Below are 22,813 nucleotides of genomic sequence, written 5' to 3'. Positions count from 1 at the left end.
ATCATATATTTCTCTTTCTCTGACTTACTTCATTTAGTATGATAATCTCTAGGTCCATCCATGTAGCTGCAAATGGCATTATTTCATTCTTTTTTATGGCTGAGTAATATTCCATGGTATATATGTACCACATCTTCTTTATCCATTCATCTGTCGATGGACATTAAGGTTGTTTCCATGTCTTGGCTATTGCAAGTAGCGCTGCTAAGAACATTGGGGTACGTGGATATTTCTTTTTTTTTAACGTACTCTTGCAAAATGATTAATCAGATGTATTTAACTCACTCAAATGGGCAATGCTGTCATTTCTCCTTCCGGTCCCCACTTTCTCACCCAGCACTGATGCTGTGACTCACTGCTGCATTGTCCTCCATGGTGTGAGGTCCCTGCTTTTGACCTGTTCGCTCTCCCAGTGCTGGGCCAGCCAGGGGGCCTCCAGATAACGTCACCATGACTGGCCTCAAACTGTCCCCTGGAGACCCCTGTGAGATTTTCTTTGCAATATAAATATTCCCAGGAGCAATACTCTCAGGTCATAAGTGTACTTAACGTCTCTGTTCTCCTTTTACATTTGTTCCTGAATGTCTGCTAAGGCTAGGAAACAATTTTTAGTACCCACAAAAGCACTCCAGTTCAGGGTGGGGTGGAGGGGTGTACATCAGTTGCTATACCCTGCTAGGATTGCCTGAATTAGCAAATAAAAATATACAATGCCCAGCTGAATTTCAGATAAGCAACAACTCTTTTTTGTTTTCCTTTGGTGTGTGTCCCAAATATTGCATGGGACATATTTACACTAAACAAGCATTTGTTGTTTATCTGAAACTCAGATTTAACTGGGTGTCCTGTATTTTATGTGGCAACACTACCTCCAATCAAACAATTAAATTCAAGATTGTATGACTCTCCTTGGACTGGGGAACAGAATCATGGAATCAGCATCACAGGTCAAGATTGGGAAAACTCCACAAATGCTTGGTTGGAAGTAATGAAATATATTTAGGAAGTCTGTACAACAAAATTACCATAAACATTTATTAAGCTGTAATTTTCACAATATTTTAATTCTGTTCTGAAATCGGTCTACAAATATCTCTACATAACACCAAAGCCAGTGATTTAATAAATAAGAGGGATGTACGGATCGCCCTGCCAAAAAAATAAGCCTTATACATTTATGTCTATTTATGATATTTGTAGAATCAGTTTCCCAAGGCTCATGAAACTAAAGTGCGCACACACCACATACGCACACACACACCCCACTATATTAAAATCAAGTGGATTTATAGTATCAAATTAAATGCTACGTAAAATTTATAACCAGATACACAAAATACAAATTTGACTCATGAAGACACTGTGGATGATGGGTACCATACCTCACAAATATGATTTCCAGTTAAGAGGGAAATAATTGCTTCGCTGGATTTTAAGTGAGAGCTAATCACCACCACAAGAAATCAATTTAATTATAGTATTCAAATATTTAACACACATGCGGATATTAAACTGACACTACAATAAAACCTTTAAATATGCAAAAAGACATTAGAACATATGGTTCATAACAACATTAGCTGCCACAGATCTTCAGTAGACGGTGCAAAGGACAATCAGCTTTTTATGCCACCACCAGGGAAAAACTGGTCCTGGGATATCTCCTGCATATCAAGGAATCAATGAAGAGTAGAGCACAGAATTGAGTACGCTGGACAAGGTTTGTTTATCCCAGATACTATACATCATATTGATGGTTATCCAATACTAATTTTAAGGGTACTGTGTTAGATCCTGCAAAAATATATACTTCTATTATTCACAAGTGAGGAGGAAAGGTTCAACTACTTAAATGGCCATAAACAAAAATGATGATGTATTATTTTAAAAAGTTGGGGGAGCAGGTTGACACCTTTAGGGCCTTAAAGAATTCCTTTTATTTTTTTTGGCCACGCCGAGCAGCTTGCAGGATCTTAGTTCCCCAACCAGGGATTGAACCTGGGCCACGGCAGTGAAAGCACTGAGTCTTAACCACTGGACCGCCAGGGAATTCCCAGGAATTCCTTTTAAAGTGAGCTAGCTGGATGGGAGAGCTGGTTTTTTGATTAAATCAGCCAATTCAAAACCCATCAGGGAGAAGTGCTCTGGTGTCACATTGTAAGGCAGGTATCATTCCTCAAAAGCATCTTAAGAAGCAGCCGGAAGCATGGAGATGAAGCAAAGCAGGATTCCCACTAGTGAGAAGGTGTCTTTGCCATGTTTTAGATTCTGCACTGGACATCTGACATGTTATTCCTACCCAGAAGGCTGCTGAATCACAGGGCCAGACTAACGACCAAAGTGATTTTCATCTTCCCTGCAAGCCAGCCCTCGTGGGTGTGCAAAAGTCCTATAACCCTCCCAAGCACTGATCCCATCCTGCATGTTCACCCTTAGTTCCAACAGGTGATGTCCCCAACTAGCAACTTCCCACCACAGTCAGAAGAGCATAGACCCAGTTCCCCTCCATCTGCTTCCTGACCCTGCGTGTTATCAGGCTTCCTGTGGTCCCACGTGGCATGGTATGCTTGTCGTCTCCAGGAAACTGTGGGTATTAAAAACCTTCTTTCAACGGCACTAACCTCTCTCCATGCTGTCACTCGGTCACCTTCATAAGTTAAGACCCCTGGCATAATTCACAAGGCTAGCTTTCAGGAAATTCTGTTGTTACACTTTGCTACCAGAAATGATACGGGGTACAAAAACAAAAACGAGCAAACCAAAAAACCCAGAAGGCAGGTAATGCTGATTGGTACTGGAAAATATATTTACAGAAGGCTGACGTGCCACTCAAGCATCTTTGCTAGGATGTCATGGAAGAGATTGCTCCAAACGCTACCTCCAAACATCCACAGAAATCCAGCAATCTGGAGATAGCTGGTCCTTTTTCTTTTCTGGACTATTTTCTGTTCTTGGTATTTACTGTGATACTGAAGCACTGGGAAATTAACATTGATGAACTTGAAGATATCTAAAAAACTGAGTCTTAACTAAAACAGAGATCCACAGTAGTTTTGGTCAGGATGTTTTCATATCACGTTGAATGATGTGTTACACTAATATATTCTACAGCCCTGAAGATATAAAAAAGGTTTCTCTTCAAGGTATGAGATATGGTACAAAAATACATTTCTCCATGTACAAAAGAGAGAAAAAAGGAAGAGATGAGGGGGCGTGGGGGAGGCCAGATACCCTACAAGCTTCCATGGAATGGAGAAAGAAAAAAAAAAAACCCAAACTATTTGAGGTTAAGAACACACCCAAGCAAAAGTCAAATTTACGCATTAAAAAGCAGGCGTTATTCAGATCGAACATCCATGATTTCTACCAGAATTTCAAGGACTGTTCTACCCTGAAGTGATACTTCTAGTGAACTAATTAACTATTTAACTTTTGTTAAAAGTAAAGACATCATTCCTTTGAGTGTATTGAACTATAAAACTGGCTTCATAGCCTACACTTAGCCAATTTGGAAAACAAGGTGCATATTCTCGACAGCAATTTCCAGTTGATGCTGTGGCCTGAGTCCACCAGCACCTAGACACGTGAGCCTTCCTCGATCTACTAGAAGTTAACATGGTTTTCCTGCCTGGATCTCAATACAGCACAGTGCCCGTCAGGTTTCCATGTGTGAGGGTGGGTGAGAGAACAGAGTGGATGTTATACCCAGACCAGTAATTTAAGACTTCAAAGCTTTGTGCAGAGAATGTCAATTTCCCTTCTGGCTAACAGGAGCAAAGCAGATACCTAAACGTGCCAAATACACAGAAGCCAAATGCACAAAAGGAAGGAAGGCAAAGATGACCTCCCTGGAGTTCTTCATACCCTGTGCTAAAACATACCCTGTGCTAAATATCTAACTGACAAAACTGCAACGGTTTCAATGCAGAAAACACGGGGGTCAAATGCCCACGGGTAAAGATTTGCCCAAGCAAATTCTAGAGAACATGCATGTGTTTCAGGAAGCGAACTGAATGCGGGAGAGTTTGGGTCCCATTATCGTGCACCTTAAAAACAGAAGTTTCATAAACATCCTCAGAAAACGTTTGCTTCCGTTTTCCAGGTACTTGTAACCCCAAGTAAAACGTCACAGAAAAGCGGCACATGAGGAGTTGACAGGCAGCTGAGTTTTCCCCAAAATGATACCTGGACCAAAAGGTCTTGGTTCTACCTGGTCTGACAGGGGTCTCTGCAAACCTGCATAGAGGGGTTCCTGTGAGGGGGCTCTAGGGCACGACGCAGGTGGGCAAGGAAAGACAGTCATGACCCCTGGCAGCAAAACCTGGGGAATTCTTTCCTTGCTCTCCTGTGCTTGTTGGTACCCAGAAAGGGGCATCTCCACTAGTCCCTGATTCAAGCCTTGCAAAGCCCCCTTTGTCCAGGACCCCACAGCTGCCTGCCCCGCACATACCTCTCTCTGCCCCTAGGGACCACCTAAAAATGAGGTCACCCCAGACTCCAGGCAAAAAGCACCTAACACATGTACTGTAAAAATTTCAGGAAAAATAATTCAGGTCTTCTCCAAGTCTGGCTTATTCCTGCTTATTGTTCCTGAGAATGCTTTATAAGCAGCAACAGACTTGAAAATGTTATTAGCTGCTATGGTTGGTTTTCCTTCTAAGGTCCTGAGTCACCCAAAACCAAGATGAAACAAATAAACAAAAAACCCTAGAGAGTGTATCTTTCCTGTATCAACCTAGCTGGCAAATGGTGAAATTAGGACATCAAATAGATTCCTGAATGAGCTTACCCAGGCAGCTCCCGGCAGCAAACCCCAAAGACATTTCTTTGCCTGGTCCTTGAATTTCCCTTTACAAAATGTTGAGGTTAAAATACATCAAAGTACAGAAGGGGGAAAAAAAATCTTAGGTTTTCTACAAATAATGATTTCTTCATTTAGAAATAGGATTGAAGGGGGCTTGGCTGGGGTCACTAGGATCCAAAAGATGTTTAGTTTCATCCTTGAAACCCAATGGCCCACATTCAGAAGCGACAACATTCATCGAATCGACATCAACGAAAAACAACATGAAATGAAGGTCACAGCTTTGGAACCTGAAAAGAATGCACACAGACCTCACCCACCAATCCCTACGCTGCAAAAACAAATGCTTGCCTTGAAACTCTTCCAAAAGGTCGAATTAGCAATGTCTTCCCCTCCATGTAAAGTTTTAAGTTTATTAAAACTTAACTCGATCTGCCTGTGTTAAAAAACCTTACAAAAGGTGTATTTAAATGCTTGAAAAAATTAACTTTATGCTCTATGCACAGATAAACTTCTCTTCCTGTACAGCTAATATGGTTATATCCTTTGTTTAAAAAAGATTTTTTTCCACTAATGACACTTGGTGGGTAGTTCTACATCAACGATCTTGTCCCATTCTTCCCGGAAGATGTCCTAAGAGTTGACACGTGGCCGAAAACACCCTCGCAAAGCGCCACTCTCTTGCTCAGACATGTTTATTAAGATTGTTTGGGGTTTGGCGTTCTTTTTTTTCTTCTTCTCTTTTGTTTCCGGAGAGAGGGCGCTGGGAGGAGGGGACCCGGCCGGCTGGCTGGTTGTCACTTGCCGTTGGAGCGGTCAAGACTCTCCAGCACTCGGTTGAGACGGATGTTGAGCAGCCTGACCTGGTTCTCCAGCTGTTCCAGCTTCTCCTCCACGCTGGGGCCACTGGGGCTGCTGCGCCAGTAGAAGCCCATGGGCCCGGTCATGAAGTAGATGGCCACCACGAAGCACAGGGGCAGCACGGCGTTCTCGGGCTCGCCCTCGTACTTGTGCAAGATGTACACGCACGACATGGAGAACAGGATGACCCGCACCACCCAGAAGAAGCGGCCGAACACCACGTGCAGGACGCTGAAGGTGAAGCCCAGGGTCAGAGACAAGAACCAGTAGGCCAGGAGGACGACGCCCACCAGCAGGAGGGCACGTGTGGGGCTGTTGGCCACCGAGCTCGGATTGAAGTACTGGGACAGGTTCGAGACTGCAGGACAGAACAGAGGGACAGCGGCCGGTTACACGGGGTCAGGGGGTTCTCTGCAAGCTGGGGGTGGGCAGCTCAGCTCACTGGCTGCGCCTCTGCTACATCCCAAGGAACTAAAGTCGGCTGCCTCATTAGCCTTTATACTAAGTCCTGGGAAAAGACAGGGCAACGCTGTCATATCGCGGGTTTGAAACACCTTTCAGGTGGGGCAGAGCCTGAAAACTGGCCTTCAATTTCCTTCCTTCCTGTCTTCCATAGTAACAAATGCCCAGTGTTAGGCTGGGCACACGGCTGCCTAGGATAAGGGCGTTTCCCAGCCTCCCTTGCAGCTACATAACTAAGCTTTGGTCAAGGAGAGGTAAGCAGAAATGTTTTGGGGTGGCTTCCTAGAAGTAGTGGGAATATGCCCTTTACCTCTTCTTCTTCTGCCTGCTGGAATGTGGATGTGATGGCTGGAATAGGAGCAGCTGTCTTGTGTCATGAGGGAAGGGAGGTCAACTATTGGGGAGCAATAATATGGAAGGGGCCTCAGACCCGAGGAGAATGTGCTACAAAGCCACCTACCTGCCTAACCACCTACCTGTGAACTTTCACATAAGAGAAATAAGCTTCCATCTTGTTTAAGCTGCTGTTATTTGGGGTCTCTGTTACTCACAGTCAAACCTAATTGTAACTGGTACCCACACATGAAGTTCCATCTATCTATCCTATAAGTGCAAATTTGTACCTTTTGACCATCTTCCTCCAATTCCCCTGCCTCCCACTTGCTGTCTCTGGCAACCACAAATCTGATCTCTCATTTTATGAGTTTTTTTTTTTTTAATTCCACATATAAGTGAGATCCTACAGTATTTGCCTTTCTCTGACTTATTTCACTAAGCTTAATGCCCTCCAGGTCCATCCACGTTGTTTCAAACGGCAGGATTTCCTTCGTTTTATGGTTGAATAATACTCCATTGTATATATACACACACCAAAATTTCTTTTTTTTTTTAAATTTTATTTATTTTTGGCTGCGTTGGGTCTTCACTGCTGCGCATGGGCTTTCTCTAGTTGCGGTTCCTCACACAGGAGCGAGTGGGGGCTCCTCTTCGTTGTGGTGCAGGGCTTCTCATTGCGGTGGCTTCTCTTGTTGTGGGGCACGGGCTCCAGGCGCGTGGGCTTCAGCAGTTGTGGCTCGCGGCTTCTAGAGCGCAGGCTCAGTAGTTGTGGTGCACGGGCTTAGTTGCTCGGCGGCATGTGGGATCTTCCCGGACCAGGGATCGAACCCGTGTCCCCTCAACTGGCAGACAGATTCTTAACCACTGTGCCACCAGGGAAGCCCACACCAAAACTCCTTTATCCATTCATCTGTCAATGAACACTTAGGTTGTTCCCACGTCTTGGCTATTGTAAATAGTGCTGCAATGAACATGGGGGTGTAGTTATCTCTGTGACAGGGTGTTTTTGTTTCCTTCAGATATATTCACAGAAGTGGAATTGCTGGATCATATGGTAGGTCTATTTTTATTTTTTCTTTTTTTTTGGCCACGCTGCATGTCTTCTGGGATATTAGTTCCCAGACCAGGGACTGAACCCGTGCGCTCGGCAGTGAACGTGTGAAGTCCTAACCACTGGACCGCCAGGGAATTCCCTATTTTTAGTTTTTTGAGGAACCTCCACACTGTTTTCCATAGTGGCTGCACGAATTTACATTCCCACCAACAGTGTACAAGGGTTCCAATTTCTCCACATCCTCACCAACATTTGTTATCTCTTATCTTTTTGATAATAGCCATGCTAATAGGCATGAGGTAATCAATATCTCATTGTGGTTTTGATTTGTATTTCCCTAATGACTAGTAATGTTGTACCACTAGTAATGTAGCATTGATACATTTTCTTGTACCTGTTGGCCATTCATACATCTTTTTTAAAAAATTAATTAATTAATTAATTTTTGGCTGCGTTGGGTCTTTGTTGCTGCGCCCGGGCTTTCTCTAGTTGCGGCGAGCGGGGGCTACTCTTTGTTGCGGTGCGCGGGCTTCTCATTGCGGTGGCTTCTCTTGTTGCACAGCACGGGCTCTAGGCGTACGGGCTTCAGTAGTTGTGGCACGCAGGCTCAGTAGTTGTGGCTCACGGGCTCTAGAGCGCAGGCTCAGTAGTTGTGGCGCACGGGTTTAGCTGCTCTGCGGCATGTGGGATCCTCCCGGACCAGGGCTCGAACCCGTGTCCCCTGCATTGGCAGGCGGATTCTTAACCACTGCGCCACCAGGGAAGTCCCGGCAGGCAGATTCTTAACCACTGCACCACCAGGGAAGCCCAGGCCTCCAATTCTTATTAACGATGGGCCCCTTTGTGCCAGGGCAGAGCCAGGGCCAAGGCTGCAGCCTGGAGGAGGTGGGCAAGACCCCACTCACGGGATCTCAGAAGGGAGATGCGTAACACATACACACGGGAGGGAGATGTTACAGCTGAGGGTGAGAACTGCGGACAAGGTTCCTCCCACAGGGTAGTCAGGAGGGGCCTCTTGAAGGAGGTGTCACGTACCAGAGACCCAAGCATGGGGAAGATGGGAGCAGGCAAAGGGCCGGGAGGATCACCCCCAGCAGGGAACACCTGGAGGGACTGGAAAGTGTCAAAGACCCCAGCGTGTCCCAGAACAGGGCGGGGGCTGGGCAGATCCCTGCTGCTTGCAGTGTCCTGGGTGGGAACCTGGTCGATTCCAAGTGCAGCAAGAAGTCACTGGGCAGCTTTAAGGAGAGTGACTTGACCTGACTTCTTTGTTTTGTTTTTTTTTTAAATCACTACTATAAAAGTAGTAATAAAAAAAAATTGCTCTGGCTGATTTGTTGAGAAGGGACCCTAGTTAGGAGCTGTGCAGGGAAGAGTTCACCCAGCAGGCCTGAGGCCACTCTTTAGAAACACCTGCTGGCAAGGTGGGCCCTTGGCTGGCATCCGGGAACTTGGATTTCTGGAGTGTGAGGTTGTGATGCATAATAAGAAACATGTATTTGGTGTCCATCCCCATTTCTGGCATAGACTCCTAAGACCCTTGGCATTTCCTAAGTGACAAGTGCAATACAAGTGTCTTGATAATTCATAGCCCCTTTCACCCACACCTGCGCTTGTTAATCAGGTGATTCTGGAAAGCCTCTCAGGATGTAGGCTGGTTGCCAGCGGAACCAACCAGATGATTAGAGGGTTGGGCCCTCTAACCTCCAGGAGGGGCTGAAGGTTGAATCCGTCACCAATAGCCAATGAGACAACAGAACTCAGAACGTGGAAGCTCCGAGTCCCTGCCCACCAACCATGCATCTCCTTCACCTGGCTGTTCCTGAGTTATATCCTTTCATAATAAACCAGTAATCTAGTGAGTGAGTAAATAGGTTTCCTGAGTTCTGCGAGCAGCTCTAGCAAATTAATTGAACCCACGGTGGGGGGGGTCGTGGGAACCTCTGATCTATACTAGTCTGTCAGAAGCATGGGTGACAACCCGGACCTGTGACTGGTGTCTGAAGTGGGGCCGACTGTGGGACTGAGCCCTGACCTGTGGCATCAGATGCTACCTCCAAGGAGATAGGGTTAGAATTGAGTTCAACTTGGGGGCACGTGGTCAGCGTCCTGGAGAGCTGAGTGAATTGCACATACATTGCAGTGAGGGCTCCCTCCTCTCCCCAAGAACAGGGGCTCCCTGGCTTGGAGGTTTTTACAATCAGTGTGGTTCATGCTGACACCTGCTTTCCTTCGGGGAGTCAGGAATTTGGAAGGTGCAGGCAGAGGGCGCCTACATGAGCAGCCGCCAATAAACACCCTAGAGGCTGAGCCTCTATTGGGCGTCCCTGGTAGAGGACACCTCACTCGGGGAATAAAGGGTGTCCTGTGTGACTCCCCTGGGAGAGGGCTCTGGGGGCCTGTGCCTGGTTCCCCCAGACTTCACCCCGTGAGCCTTTTCCCTTTGTTGACTGTGCTTTGTGTCCTTCACTGTAATACACCACAGCTGTGAGTACGACCACATGCTGGGTCCTGGGAGTCCTCCTGGAGATGCACGGAACCTGGGGATGGTCTAGGGGACCCCGACACAGACTGCTGCAGGCTTCCTGGAGAGAGACAGCAGCCTGGACCAGGGCTGTGAGCTTGAATTCAAAGGGTTCCAGCAGCTGCCTTCCAATTCCTGGACCAGGGCAGCAACCCCCTGGGGGGGTCACACATCGCTCCTTCAGCCCTTCTGATGATTGTGTGAGCGCCGCATTCCCTGTACTAAATCCCTTTCTGTCTAAGTAACTGGAGTAGTTGGTTACGGACCCCAACAACCTAGAGACTCCACCTCCAGTCCCCGAGGTTTGCCTGGGGGCAGACAAGTTGGCACTGCCCACCTGCACCTTATCCTAAATAGCATTTGGGAATCTCAGCTATTTACGCACACAACGATGACAATAAAAAAGGTTCTCTTGTATCCTCACTGCCCCCCTAGTTTTCTCTTGTGCCACCCGCCCTGGGTACCACTCCCATAATTTGACAAGCACCAGAATGAAACAGTGCCTTCAAATGAATGCCCCCCACACCTACCGTCAAGTCCAAGGACGTCCAAGAGCTCCGCCCAGACTTTCCACAGGGTTTCCACAAACATGTCCACTCCCAGCACGAACCTCTCGGTCAGCCTCGTCAGGAACTGCAGAAACGAGAGAGAGATCATTACCGACCCGGCCAAAGCTCCCTCCTTCCTAGTCCGGCCAAGCTTACACTTGGACGAGAAAACACAGCTGGCCGATGATGAAGGCCACCCCAGGACTGACTGAGTAGCCCAGGGGACTGACAGAGCTCGGGACTAACTGTCCAGGTGCCAAGAACCAAGCGAATCTAGACAAATCTCCCTCCTACGGGGGGAGGGATGCATCGGGGGAGCCGGGAGCTCTCTGCAAAGCTGCTCACTCCAACTCCAATTCCTCCCGGAGCCCTTCTAGGCCGACTCTTTTGTCAAAGTCTTTGCCTGATTTCTCATTTTTAAACAGTGGGGCGTGCTGCAACCAACCTATTTCACCCGGAGGCCGGGACGCTGCCGCATGGGAGCAACTCTGAAGGGCGAGAACTTCCTGTGGTTCTCATACTCGAGTCCCATCAGCATCTCCCTAGCGTGTGCAAACAGTAGAGACCCACGTCCATCCCAGCTTTAAGGACCCGGGGCTACTGAAGCTCTCCGAGGATGAATATGAGCTGCAGCTTCATTTCACTGTATTTAAAAAAAATATTTATTTATCTTTTTGGCTGCGTTGGGTCTTAGTTGCGACACGTGGAATCTTTCGCTGTGGTGCCCGGGCTTAGTTGCCCCCACGGCCTGTGGGATCGAACCGGAGTCCCCTGCATTGCAAGACAGATTCTTAACCACTGGACCACCAGGGAAGTCCCATTTTGCTCTATTTTTTAAAAAATAAGTGATATTCTCGGACTTCCCTGGCAGTCCAACGGTTAGGACTCCTCGCTTTCACTGCTGAGGGCCCGGGTTCAATCCCTGGTCAGTGGACTAACATCCCGCATGCCGTGCAGTGCGGCCAAATATAAAAAAAAGTGATATTCTATACACATGGTATAAAGTCTCACTCCCCGCAACCCAAACCCCCTTCCGGTGGCAGCGCTGTTACCACTCGCTTGCGGATCCTCTCTTAGATGCGCCAGGTGAAGAATGGCACAAATATTTCCCCCATAAACGGCAGCATATGTGTACAGTTCTGCCGTGTTTCTCATGGAACACTCTGCCTTGATTATTCAACTTCAGGCAGGACAGAGCAGCCTCATCCTTTGCAAAGATGGCACACCTGCAGCTGCTTACCCAATCCCCTATGGATGGGCACCTAGGTTATTCCCAGCTTCCCAGGGAGATCAGAGTGTTGCAAGGCTCACGTGTGGAGGTTAAATGCCTTGAAGTGAATTGGTTACAGCGTTTAAAATTGGATATCCTGGTTGGAGCCATCCACCAGGATAGGGGAAAGAGGAGTAGTGTTGAATCAGTGGCCAGGAGAGCAAAGGATGCTAGTAACCTCCGTGCTACTGCTGTCACTTGGCTGAGAGCATGCGGGGTTGGGAGCTTAACTGCCTGGGTTCAAGTCCCAGGCCTGCCCCTTATTTGCTGGGTGGCCACGGGTAGATTATATGTGTGTTATATACCAGGGCTCCAGCTGACAAGTGAAGTTATTAATAGTACCCATCTCAGCTGGTTGTTGTGAGCGTTAAATGAGATTTGTGTGAAATGCTTTGATGCACCCAACAGAGGTTCCAAATGTCTACTGACATCCGATTTTTTTTTTTTAATTTTATTATTTATTTATTTATTTAGGCTGCGCTGGGTCTTAGTTGAGGCATGCGGACTCTTCAGTTGCGGCGTGCATGCGGGGTCTAGCTCCCTGACCAGGGATTGAACCCAGGCCCCCTCCATTGGGAGCGCGGAGTCTTACCCACTGGACCACCAGGGAAGTCCCCGATCTTCTAACAGAAGCTCTGGCCCCAAGACCCTTCTGCGAGGACATCACCCTTTTAGCCTTAAATTTCCTAGCTGCAAGCACCAAAGGGATTTGTATATTTAAAGACCACGTGGCCATCAGCTGATGAATGAATAAGCCTGGCATATCCACACAATGGGATATTATTCGGCCATAAAAACGAATGAAGTACTGACACATGCTTCGACAAGGATGAAACTTGAAAACCTTACACTAAGGACAAGAAGCCAGATGCAAAAGACCCTAAATTGTGATTCCATGTATAGGAAATATTCAGAACACGCAAATCCATAGAGACAGAAAGTAAATTAGCAGTTGCTAGGGGTTAGGGAGAGAGGTTGATAGCTAAAGGATTTCTCTTTGAGTGGATGAAAATGTTCCACTGTTGACTGTGGTGATGGTTACACAACCCTGTGAAGATACGAAAATTATATGTGAAGGATATACTTTAAGTGGATGAAATGTATGGTATGTGAATTATACCTCAATAAGCTGCTATTTAAAAACTGGAAGGGTACTAACATAACACTGTAAATCAACTGTACTCCTATCTAAAAAAAGGTTTTTTTTAAACTGGAAGAGTAAAAAAAAAAAATAATGGAAGGGTTGACGTAAAAAAAAAAAAAAAGGAGGAAGTATGTGTGTCTGAGAGAAGAGAGGGTCACGGTCCCTCTCTTTGGTAGGCGTGGGTGGGTGAGGGGATTTCGGAGAATGTATCCTCACCTGGAGAGAAGGCACACTGGTGTTGCTTTAGTTATAATTCTTTTTTGGTTAGAGATTTACTGACATATCATTTACATACATACCATAAAGTTCCCATTTTGAAAAGGCACGATTCACAGCTTTTTTTTTAGAAATTCCCCATAATCTAACGTTAGGACATTTTCATCACCCCAAAAGGAGTCTTGTCCCCATCAGCAGTCGTCACTCCCCATTGCCTCCCACCCCACAACCTAGGCAACCACTAATCTCCTTTCCATCTCCATGGATTTGCCTTTCCTGGACTTTCCATACCAGTGGAATCAGGCAATCCGTGACCTTTTGTGCCTGGCTCCTTGCACTCAAAATAACATTGTCAAGGTTCACCCGTGTCGCAGCATGAATCGGTACTTAATTCCTCTTTCTTGCCAAAGAGCGTTCCCTTTCAGGGATCTACCGCGTTTTGTTCCTCCTGTCGTAATACTTTAAAGTACGCGTGATTTGTACACGTCTGCCAATAGGTAGCAACTTGTACATTTTGTTCAAGTGGAGGAAAGAGGAAAGAGCTCCACACCAAAAGCTATCGGGCTTTTCAAGGGCACCAGCTCTCCTAGAAAGGGTGTGAGGAAGTACTTATTTGGGGAGGAAGAGACAACAGTTGCTGCTGCTGTGACCCTCTCTGTGCCTCCACTTTCTCAGCTGTAAAATGGGACTAAGATGAGACAGCCATAAGAACCTGTAAAGGCCTCAGGACATGGGAGCTGCTTAGGTTGCTTGTGTCAGACCCGAGGATTTGCTGGGTGGCAACCCAGCGCTCCCAGCAAGGACGGAGGTCCGGCCCTCTCTCCAAACGGAGCCATCCCCTTCCCACCTAACAAACGTCTTCAAGCAGGTGCTCAGAAACCCACAGGCCCAACCAGGGTCTGGCCTTGCTCAGAGGAAAGTCAGGCCCACCCTGGGGACTGGCCGGGGCAAGAGAGGGTGTTGCAGGGACAGACCCATCGTGGGCCTTTTGGACTGAGCGGTGGGAACCACACTCGCTCTCTGCCCCGGGGGGCTGGCACCACTCACTGTGGCTTCCGCTTGGGCAATGTGACTCCCTTGTCTGTGGGAAGACACAGGAGCCCTCAGGGGGTGCTGCGGGCTGCACTGTGTTCCTCCAAATTCAGCGAGGGTGAAATGGGATCAATATGAGGGATCCTGATCCAACAGGACTGGTGGCCTTACAAGAAGAGATGGGGACATAGACACACACAGAGGAAAGACCACGTGAGGACCACAGGGAGAAGCCGGCCATCTGCCAGCCAAGGAGAGAGGCCTCAGGAGAAACCAACCCTGCCAGCACCTCGATCTCAGGTTTCCAGCCTCCAGAACTTCCAGACGACACATTTCTGTGTGAGCTGCCCAGGCTGTGGTCCTTCCTCATGGCAGCCCTGCAGACTAAGACGGGGGTTCAGCGGAGCCCAGAGACTGAAGCAGTTCACAGAAATCAGGTGAAAAGCTGAACCTACAGCACAGGTTGTAAGTTTTCTACAACCTATAAAATATGGGCAATATCTTATAATAACTATCAATGGAGTATAACCTGTAAGAATTGTGAATCACTATGTTGTACCCCTGAAATTTATATGATATTGTACAATTTGTATAATATTGTACATCAAGTATACCTCAATAAAAATTTTAATAATAAATAAAAAATTTAATAAAATTAAAACAAAACAAAACAAAACTTGGGAGTTCCGTGGTGGCCTAGTGGTTAGGATTCTGTGCTTTCACTGCAGAAGCCCAGGCTCAATCCCTGGTTGGGGAACTAGGGAACTAAGATCCCACATGTGCGCAGCAAGGCCAAAAAAATAAATAAATAAAAATGAAGAGAGAAAGACAGAGAGACTTAAAAGACATATCAGTGAAATGCAAGTGTAGACTTTGTTTGGATCCCAATTCAAACAAAGCAGTTTTGTGTAAAGACGTTTTGAGTCGATCAGGGAAATTGGAAAATGGACTTGGGTTGGTTATTAAAGAATTGTCGGGGCTTCCCTGGTGGCGCAGTGGTTAAGAATCCGCCTGCCAAAGCAGGGAACATGGGTTTGAGCCCTGGTCCCGGAAGTTCCCACATGCCACGGAGCAACTAAGCCTGTGCGCCACAACTACTGAGCCTGCGCTCTAGACCTTGCGAGCCACAACTACTGAAGCCTGCAGGCCTAGAGCCCGTGCTCCGCAACAAGAGAAGCCACCGCAATGAGAAGCCCGCGCACCGCAACGAAGAGTAGCCCCCGCTCGCCGCAACTAGAGAAAAATCCGCACAGCAACGAAGACCCAATGCAGCCAATAAATAAATAAATAAATAATTTTTAAAAATAAATAAATTAAAAAAAAAAAAGAATTGTCATGAGCTGTGACGATGGTACTATGGCTACGATCTTTGCAAAATGTTCACCTGTTAAAGACGCAGACCAAAGTATTCAAAAGTAAACCATTATGTTTTGGATTAGCTTTAAAATACTATGCCAGGCTTCAAAAACTTTTTCGATGGGGAGAGCAATGTAACAAAAATGGCAAAACTGAGTGACGGGTACAGGGGTTCATTATACATTTCTTTCTCCCTTTGTGTCTGTTGGACAAGTTTCAGGATGAAAAGTTAAAACGAGGGAGATTCAGGTGAACCAACTCAAGAGGCCTATGGCTATGGGAGAAAACACGATTACTCCAGCTCAGGCTTTCATCATCCTCCTCCTAAATCTGGAGGACGTCCCGCATCCTAAGCTCTCCTCACCCCTATCACCCCCAGGCACGTGCAAACTGGCTCCCAGGAAATCAGGCTGTAAGGACACATGTGTCTTCATGAGCAAGGTAGAGAAGGGGCGAGTTTCTGCAGTTCAGAGGTTGCCCAAGAATCTGAGGAACACAATGAGAGACAAAGGTTACGTGAACTGAAGGTGCTGGAACACACGTGCAGACCACCTGCACGAATGAATTACAAAGGGGAAAAGGCACCTCCAGGATGGAAGGCCTCAACTGAAGATCAAAGTCATGGGACAAGCCAACACCCTGTGCCCTGATCTGCTGCCCCAGCAAGGACACAAGACCCTCACCTAGAATTCCTGCTGGAATTGTAATTCCTCGATCTAACCCTGAGGATGCAATCAGGTAAGATGCATCATGCGACAATTCAAAAGTCAACTGGCCTGTCCCAACCCCACGGAGATACCATGTCAGCCCCACTAAAGTGGCTACACTAAAAGAGACAGACAACTATCAACAGATGAATGGAGAAAGATGTGGTTCACGCACACACACCACCCACACACACATACCCCAGAATACTACTCGGCCATAAAAAAGAATGAAATTTTGCCATTTGCAACAGCTTGGATGGACCTGGAGCGTACTACGCTTAGTGAAATAAGTCAGACAGAGAAAGACAAAAACTGGGGCTTCCCTGGAGGGCCAGTGGTTGAGACTCCGCGCTTCCTGCCAAGCAGAAATAGAGACATAGATGTAGAGAACAAATGTATGGATACCAAGTGGGAAAGGGGTGGGGTGGGAGGAACTGGGATTGACACATATACACTATTGATACTATCTACAAAACAGACAACTGATGGGAACATACTGTATAGCACAGGGAACTCTACTTAATGCACTGTAGTGTCCTAAATGGAGGGGATATGTGTATATGTATGGCTGATTCATTTTGCTGTGCAGTAGAAGCTAATACAACATTGTAAAGCAACTATACTCCAATAAAAATTAATTATTAAAAAAAAAAAAAAGACTCCGTGCTTCCACTGCAGGGGGCGCAAGTTCGATCCCTGGTCCAGGAACTAAATCCTGCACGCCAGGCGGCTAAAAAGTTAAAACGCAAGAAAGAAAGAAGGAAAGACAAATACTGTATGATAACTCTTATATGTGGAATCTTATATGTGAATCTAATTCACAACAGTGAATATAACAAAAAAGAAGAAGACTCACAGATACAGAGAACAAACTAGCAGTTACCAGTGGGGAGAGGGAAGGGGGGAGGGGCAAGATAGGGGTAGGGGTTTAAGAGGTACAAACTACTGTGTATAAAATATATAAGTTACAAGGATATACTGTACAGCGCAGGGAATACAGCCAATATTCTAAAATAACTATAAATGAAGTATAGTCCAAAAAGATATTGAATCACTATGTTGTACACCTGAAACTAATATAATATTGCAAATCAACTATATTTCAATTAAAAAATAAATTAAATAAAATGTATCCAAGGGGTGGGGGGAAGACAAGAACATGTGTTGGCGAGGATGGGGAGAAAGGAATCCTCATACACTGCCAGTGGGAACGTAAAACGGTACAGCTGCACAGAGGTTCCTTGAAATGTGAGAGCTGCCATATGACCCAGCAATTCCACTCCTAGGTACATACTCCAAAATACAGAAGACATATATTCACATAAAAACTGGCACATGAATATTCAGAGCAGCACTATTCATAGAAGCCAAAAAGTGGGAACAACCCAAATGACCATCAACTGATAAATGGATAAATAAAAAGCCATAAGAAGGTATGAAATACTGACACAGGCTACAAAAGGGATGAACCTTAAAAACATGATGCTGAGTGAGAAAGAAGTTAGATGCAAAAGACCACACTGTATGATTCCATTTATAGGAAATGCGCAGAATAGGCAAATCCATAAAGACAAAGAAGATGATGGGTTGTCAGGGGCTGGGGAAGGTGGGGTGACTGCTAATGAATATAGGGTTTCTTTGGAGGGGGGATGAAAATGTTCTAGAATTGATTGTGGTGATGGTTGCACAACCTGTGAATATAATAAAAATCACTGAACTTTCAATGAATGAATTGTATAGTATCTGAATTACAGCTCAATAAAGCTATTAAAAAAAAAAAAGACATAAATGTCAATGTCATAAAAGCCCCCCTTACCCCCAAATGGGTGAAGGGACTTTGACAGACTAAAGGGAACTAAAGAGACATGAAAACCAAATGCGATGAGCAATCGTTGATTGGGTGCTGGATTTTTTTTAAAAAGCTATAAAGGAAATGCAAATATGGGCTGTATATTACAAAATATTATTGTACTAAATTTAAGTTTTGGGGTGGAGGGGCCATGGTATTATGGTTTTGTAGGAGAAAGTGTCATGATGTCTGCAATTTACTTTCAAAAAAAGTGTGTGTATGTGTATGCTTGTAGTGAAAAAGAAACAGTTTGGGGGGGGAAAATGGTGAACCCAGGTGGAGTTTCAATTCTTTCAGCTTTTCAAAATAAAAAGGAAATATTATTTTGATTGTGGTGATGTTTTCAGGGGTATATCCATATGTCAAAATTTACCAACGTGTACACTTTTGTCCCACTTTAAATATGTGCAGTCTATGTCGATTACACCTCAATAAAGCTGTTAAAATGTTGGTGGGGAAAAAAAAAAGACTGGTAAGTGTCAAAGTTACTCTGCTCAAAATATTATCTTACAAAGCAAAAGAATGTAAGCCTCGGGGCTTCCCTGGTGGTGCAGTGGTTGAGAATCTGCCTGCCAATGCAGGGGACACGGGTTCAAGCCCTGGTCTGGGAAGACCCCACATGCCGCGGAGCAACTGGGCCCGTGAGCCATAACTACTGAGCCTGCGCGTCTGGAGCCTGTGCTCCGCAACAAGAGAGGCCACGATAGTGAGAGGCCCGCGCACCGCGATGAAGAGTGGTCCCCGCTTCCCGCAACTAGAGAAGCCCTCACACAGAAACGAAGACCCAACACAGCCAAAAATAAATAAATAAATAAATAAATAAATAAATAAAAAGAATGTGAGCCTCTTAAAAAAAAAAAAAAAGACCAACAGTTCAATAATGGCAAAGGAAAACAAAAAGCAGTCCCCAGAATAGAAGACGCCAATGGATTCTGGAAAAGTGAAAAGACCATCTATCTCACAGTAAAATAATAAAACCAAAAAGTTTACTGACACTTCGTTGGAGAGGGTTTGGGAAGCAGCCCTCGCACGTATGATGGGAGTACAACTGGAAAACAATTCAGTAATATCTCTCAGTACTAAAAAAGTATATGAACTGGAACTGTGGATAAAGGACACGGCAATCAAAACTAATTTATGCTGTCAGAGTCAGGAGAGGGGTTGTCTTGGGGCAGGGGAATTGCGACCATCCATTTCTAGATCTACATGCTGGTCACATGGGCGTGTTTGGTGTGTGACAATTCATTATGCTGTATAACTTATCCAGAAAAGTGCACCAATTATATTTCAATTAAAAATTTTAAAACGCACAGATCCTTTGGCTCAGCAATTACATTTCTAACAATTTACAGATGAACTTGTCTAAGTGCACTCCAAAAAATTTATATAGAAGGGCCTTGACTGCAGCCAGGATTCAAGTGGCAAAAGACAGGAAACTAACAAAACACTGACCACCAAGAGTAGGTTGAATGACGGTACTTCCTTACACTAAATTACACCAGGCGAATCCTTCTTACATAAATATCTTCTACCATTTACTAAATGCTTATTAAGTGCCTGGTATTGTACAACCTGACTAATCACATTCAACCCTCCAATTTACCTCCTTTGCACAAATGAGACACACAGAGGTCAAGCAACCGGCCCAAGGTCACAGAGCTAGTGAGACACAGAGCTGGGATTCGAACCCATGTCTGTTGGAGAGCAAGGCCCATGCTCCAAACCAGAAGAAGGTCAGGGGTTAATTTTAGACAAGTCCTAGATAGAACATGGAGTGTTTCATTAAACGCCCTCAAACTTCACAACCCACTAAGCAGGTCTGGCTCGCTGAAAACTACGGTCGCTAGCAGATCCAGTTTTCTTTTAATTAAGATTAACAAAACAATCTCCCCCAAGCCTGGCAGGTCTAGGCTACACTAGGCAGGAAATATCAGGGCAGCCTCATTCTAGATGTCACAATGATTAGGGGAATCAGGAAGGGTCATGATGCCGGAAGACCGGTGAGGGTACCAGTGTGGACCCCAGACCCACAGTGCCTGGGTTCAAATCCTGGCTCTTCCACCCAGTCTGACCTGAAGCCAGTCACTTCACCACTCTGTGCCTCAGTTTCCCTATGTGTAAAATGGAAACATTAATAGTACCTACCTCATAGGCCTGTTCTAAGGATTAAGTGAGTTACTCTACCTATAAAAGGACTTAGAACATGGACCACTTATTTGCTAGAAGGGATGCTGCCCAGTTCATGAATTGCTGAATAAAACCAATTAGATCTTTTTTAAAAAGGCGCATTTGGGGACTTCCCTGGCGGTCCAGTGGTTAAGACTCTGTGCTTCCACTGCAGGGGGCTCAGGTACAATCCCTGGTTGATCCCTGGTTGGGGAACTAAGATCCTGCATGCCGCTTGGCCAAAAAAAAGGAAAAAAGGTGCATCCTAAACAAATAACAAATTAGTATTATTGTCATCTCAATTGAAGGCACAAATCTTCATTTACCACAAAACTGCAGTTCTGACCTCGAGATTCTCGGATTCTTTGCCAGAATACAGCTGTCTTATTGGCACCAACCCACATTTAAACTCTTAAGTATCTATTTTGTATTTCACGTCCGTGGACCTTATATTCTCAGATAGGACCGTCGGCCAAGACATGGGTTACGTGTGCTTATCCTCCTCAAAAAAAGTCAGACTTCTTTTTGCTGTAAAAGAAATGATTTCTGCCTTCAAATGGCTCAGGCACATGGCAGGAGGGAGGTGCAGATTCACCCTTTACACTCAGGCAGACTGGATGGCCACCTTTCCGTACTCAGGTGTTTTTGTTTTCTCCCTCCGTGGCCACCTACAAAGAGATCCCGCCAGAACCCACAACCTCTACGGAGGCTCAGAACACCCATAGGAGATGGTGGTCAGAAGTTAGTTTTCCCAACAGATTAACTTGTATTTCATCTCACCCCATTAGAATATCCAGCCAATCTGATTTGGGCTTGAATGTTCTTTTCTTTCTCCTCCACCTCAAGCACCAGAAAACTTTTTTTAAACCCTGAAAGCCCTTTCAGCGGGCTACGCAATGTTGATTTGCGCCTTGGCCAGGATATAACTAACAACGGTACCTCACACCGATTCTGCCATTACTCTGGGCCAAGAAGGTACCAACGATTCATAATTACAAACTCATAACCAAGAGGATATTATCATTAGCCCCATTTAAGGAATAAAGAAACGGAGGCTCAAAAAAGTGAAGCCACTTGCCCAAAGCCATCCAGTAGAAGCTGGAACTTAAACCCAAACTTCTCTCCGCTCCAAAACCCCAGGACTGGCGCAGAGCAAAGGAATTAAGAGGACGAACAGTAAGGGCTGTACTCAAGGAACCGCCTGACCACAGGTAACTGTCCCCCTATTCACTTCCCCTTTCTCGGTGGACTTTTACCCCGAATGGCTCACCCGGCTACCGAGGGCAGAGCAGGGAGAAAGAACTCCCTGCGCTTCTCCGGAGCGCTCAACACCATCCCCAGGGGTCTGAGGCTCCTCAACAGGTCCAAAGTAAACAAAACGCTCCAAGTGGAAGGCCCAGCACACAGTAGGTGCTTAAAAAGGTTGTTACGGTGCCAGCTTGCCAAAGCAACAGAGCAGACTGCATTACTCCCATTCTTAAAAAATAATTAAAAAAATAAAAAGTAAAAAGCCGAAATATCTTCAAAGCAGAAGAAGGAGGGCCTCAGGTGCTCAGGGGAAGCGGGTCGGGTGCAAGGCTACAGGAAATTCGGGGTTGCTGGGGAGAGCGCAGCAGCGTGGGGAGAGGGCGCGGGCGCTGGCGGGCAGGGCGCCCCCCCGCCCCCCCCCCACCCCCGGGCAGCCGCCACGGTGCCTGGCTCACAGTAGGCGCTCATTCAAACGTGTTCAATGAATGAATGAGAGGCGCGGCGGCGTCAGCGCCGCCCAGCGGAGGCCCGGGCCGCGCACCCCCGGGGGCAAGGTCCAAGGAGAAGTACCGCATGGCACAGAGGGCGCCCCGAGGCCCTGTGCCGGAACCGGCCCCCAGACCCGACGCTGGCTGGGCAGGGCCTGGGCCGCAGGCGGAAGACCCCGGGGCTCAGGCCCGGCTCCCCCGCCCCAGACCCGGGCCCCCCTCTTCCCGCGCCCCGGCCGGCCTGCAGCCCCGGAGGCCGCGCACGGCCCAGGCGGGCCCCGGGCGCCAGGTGCGCGGCGGCTGCGGCAAGGTGACCGCGGGCGCGGGCGCGGGCGCGGCGCCCACCTTCTGAGCGGCGCGCACGTTGTCCTCGCCGAACAGGCTGCTGACGCTCTGCGAGAAGGTGTTGACCGTGCGGCGGTAGCTGTTCTTCTCGGTGCCGCCGCGGCCCCGCGCCCCTTGCACGCCCGGGGCCAGCAGCCCGAACAGCAGCAGCAGCAGCAGCAGCAGGAACCCAGTCTGGGCCCGGGGTCCGCCCGAAGCGCGCGCGCCCATCCTGGGGCCGGTGGGATGCGGGGTCCGGGAGAAGGGTGAGAGCCGCACGGTGAGACGCCGCGGCTCCGGCGGAGACCCCGTTGGCGCGCTCGGTGGCCGAGCTCCACACCTCTGCCCGCGCCGCCGCCGCCGCCGCCGCCGCCGCCGCGCCACCTGCCCCGCCCCGCGCGCAAAGGCTCGAAGGCCCTGCCCA

The 22,813-nt window shown here is 47.0% G+C and overlaps 1 protein-coding gene across 1 annotated transcript; it reads right to left on the bottom strand.

The window, feature by feature from the left end:
* Positions 1 to 987: 987 nt before the first annotated feature.
* On the bottom strand, positions 988 to 22,761 carry BRI3BP (BRI3 binding protein). Its single transcript, XM_061169937.1, has 3 exons — positions 22,411 to 22,761; positions 10,572 to 10,674; positions 988 to 6,023 (listed from the first exon to the last, which is right to left on the bottom strand). Exons 1-3 carry the CDS (start codon positions 22,618 to 22,620, stop codon positions 5,602 to 5,604), a joined length of 735 nt encoding a protein of 244 aa, XP_061025920.1. The 5' UTR covers positions 22,621 to 22,761; the 3' UTR covers positions 988 to 5,601.
* Between the last annotated feature and the right edge of the window lie 52 nt (positions 22,762 to 22,813).

Source organism: Eubalaena glacialis, chromosome 15 (genome assembly GCF_028564815.1).
Source record: "Eubalaena glacialis isolate mEubGla1 chromosome 15, mEubGla1.1.hap2.+ XY, whole genome shotgun sequence".
In the NCBI taxonomy this organism is placed as follows: domain Eukaryota; kingdom Metazoa; phylum Chordata; class Mammalia; order Artiodactyla; family Balaenidae; genus Eubalaena; species Eubalaena glacialis.
Note: the sequence above shows the minus strand (reverse complement) of the source record. Positions and strands in the feature narration are given on the sequence as shown.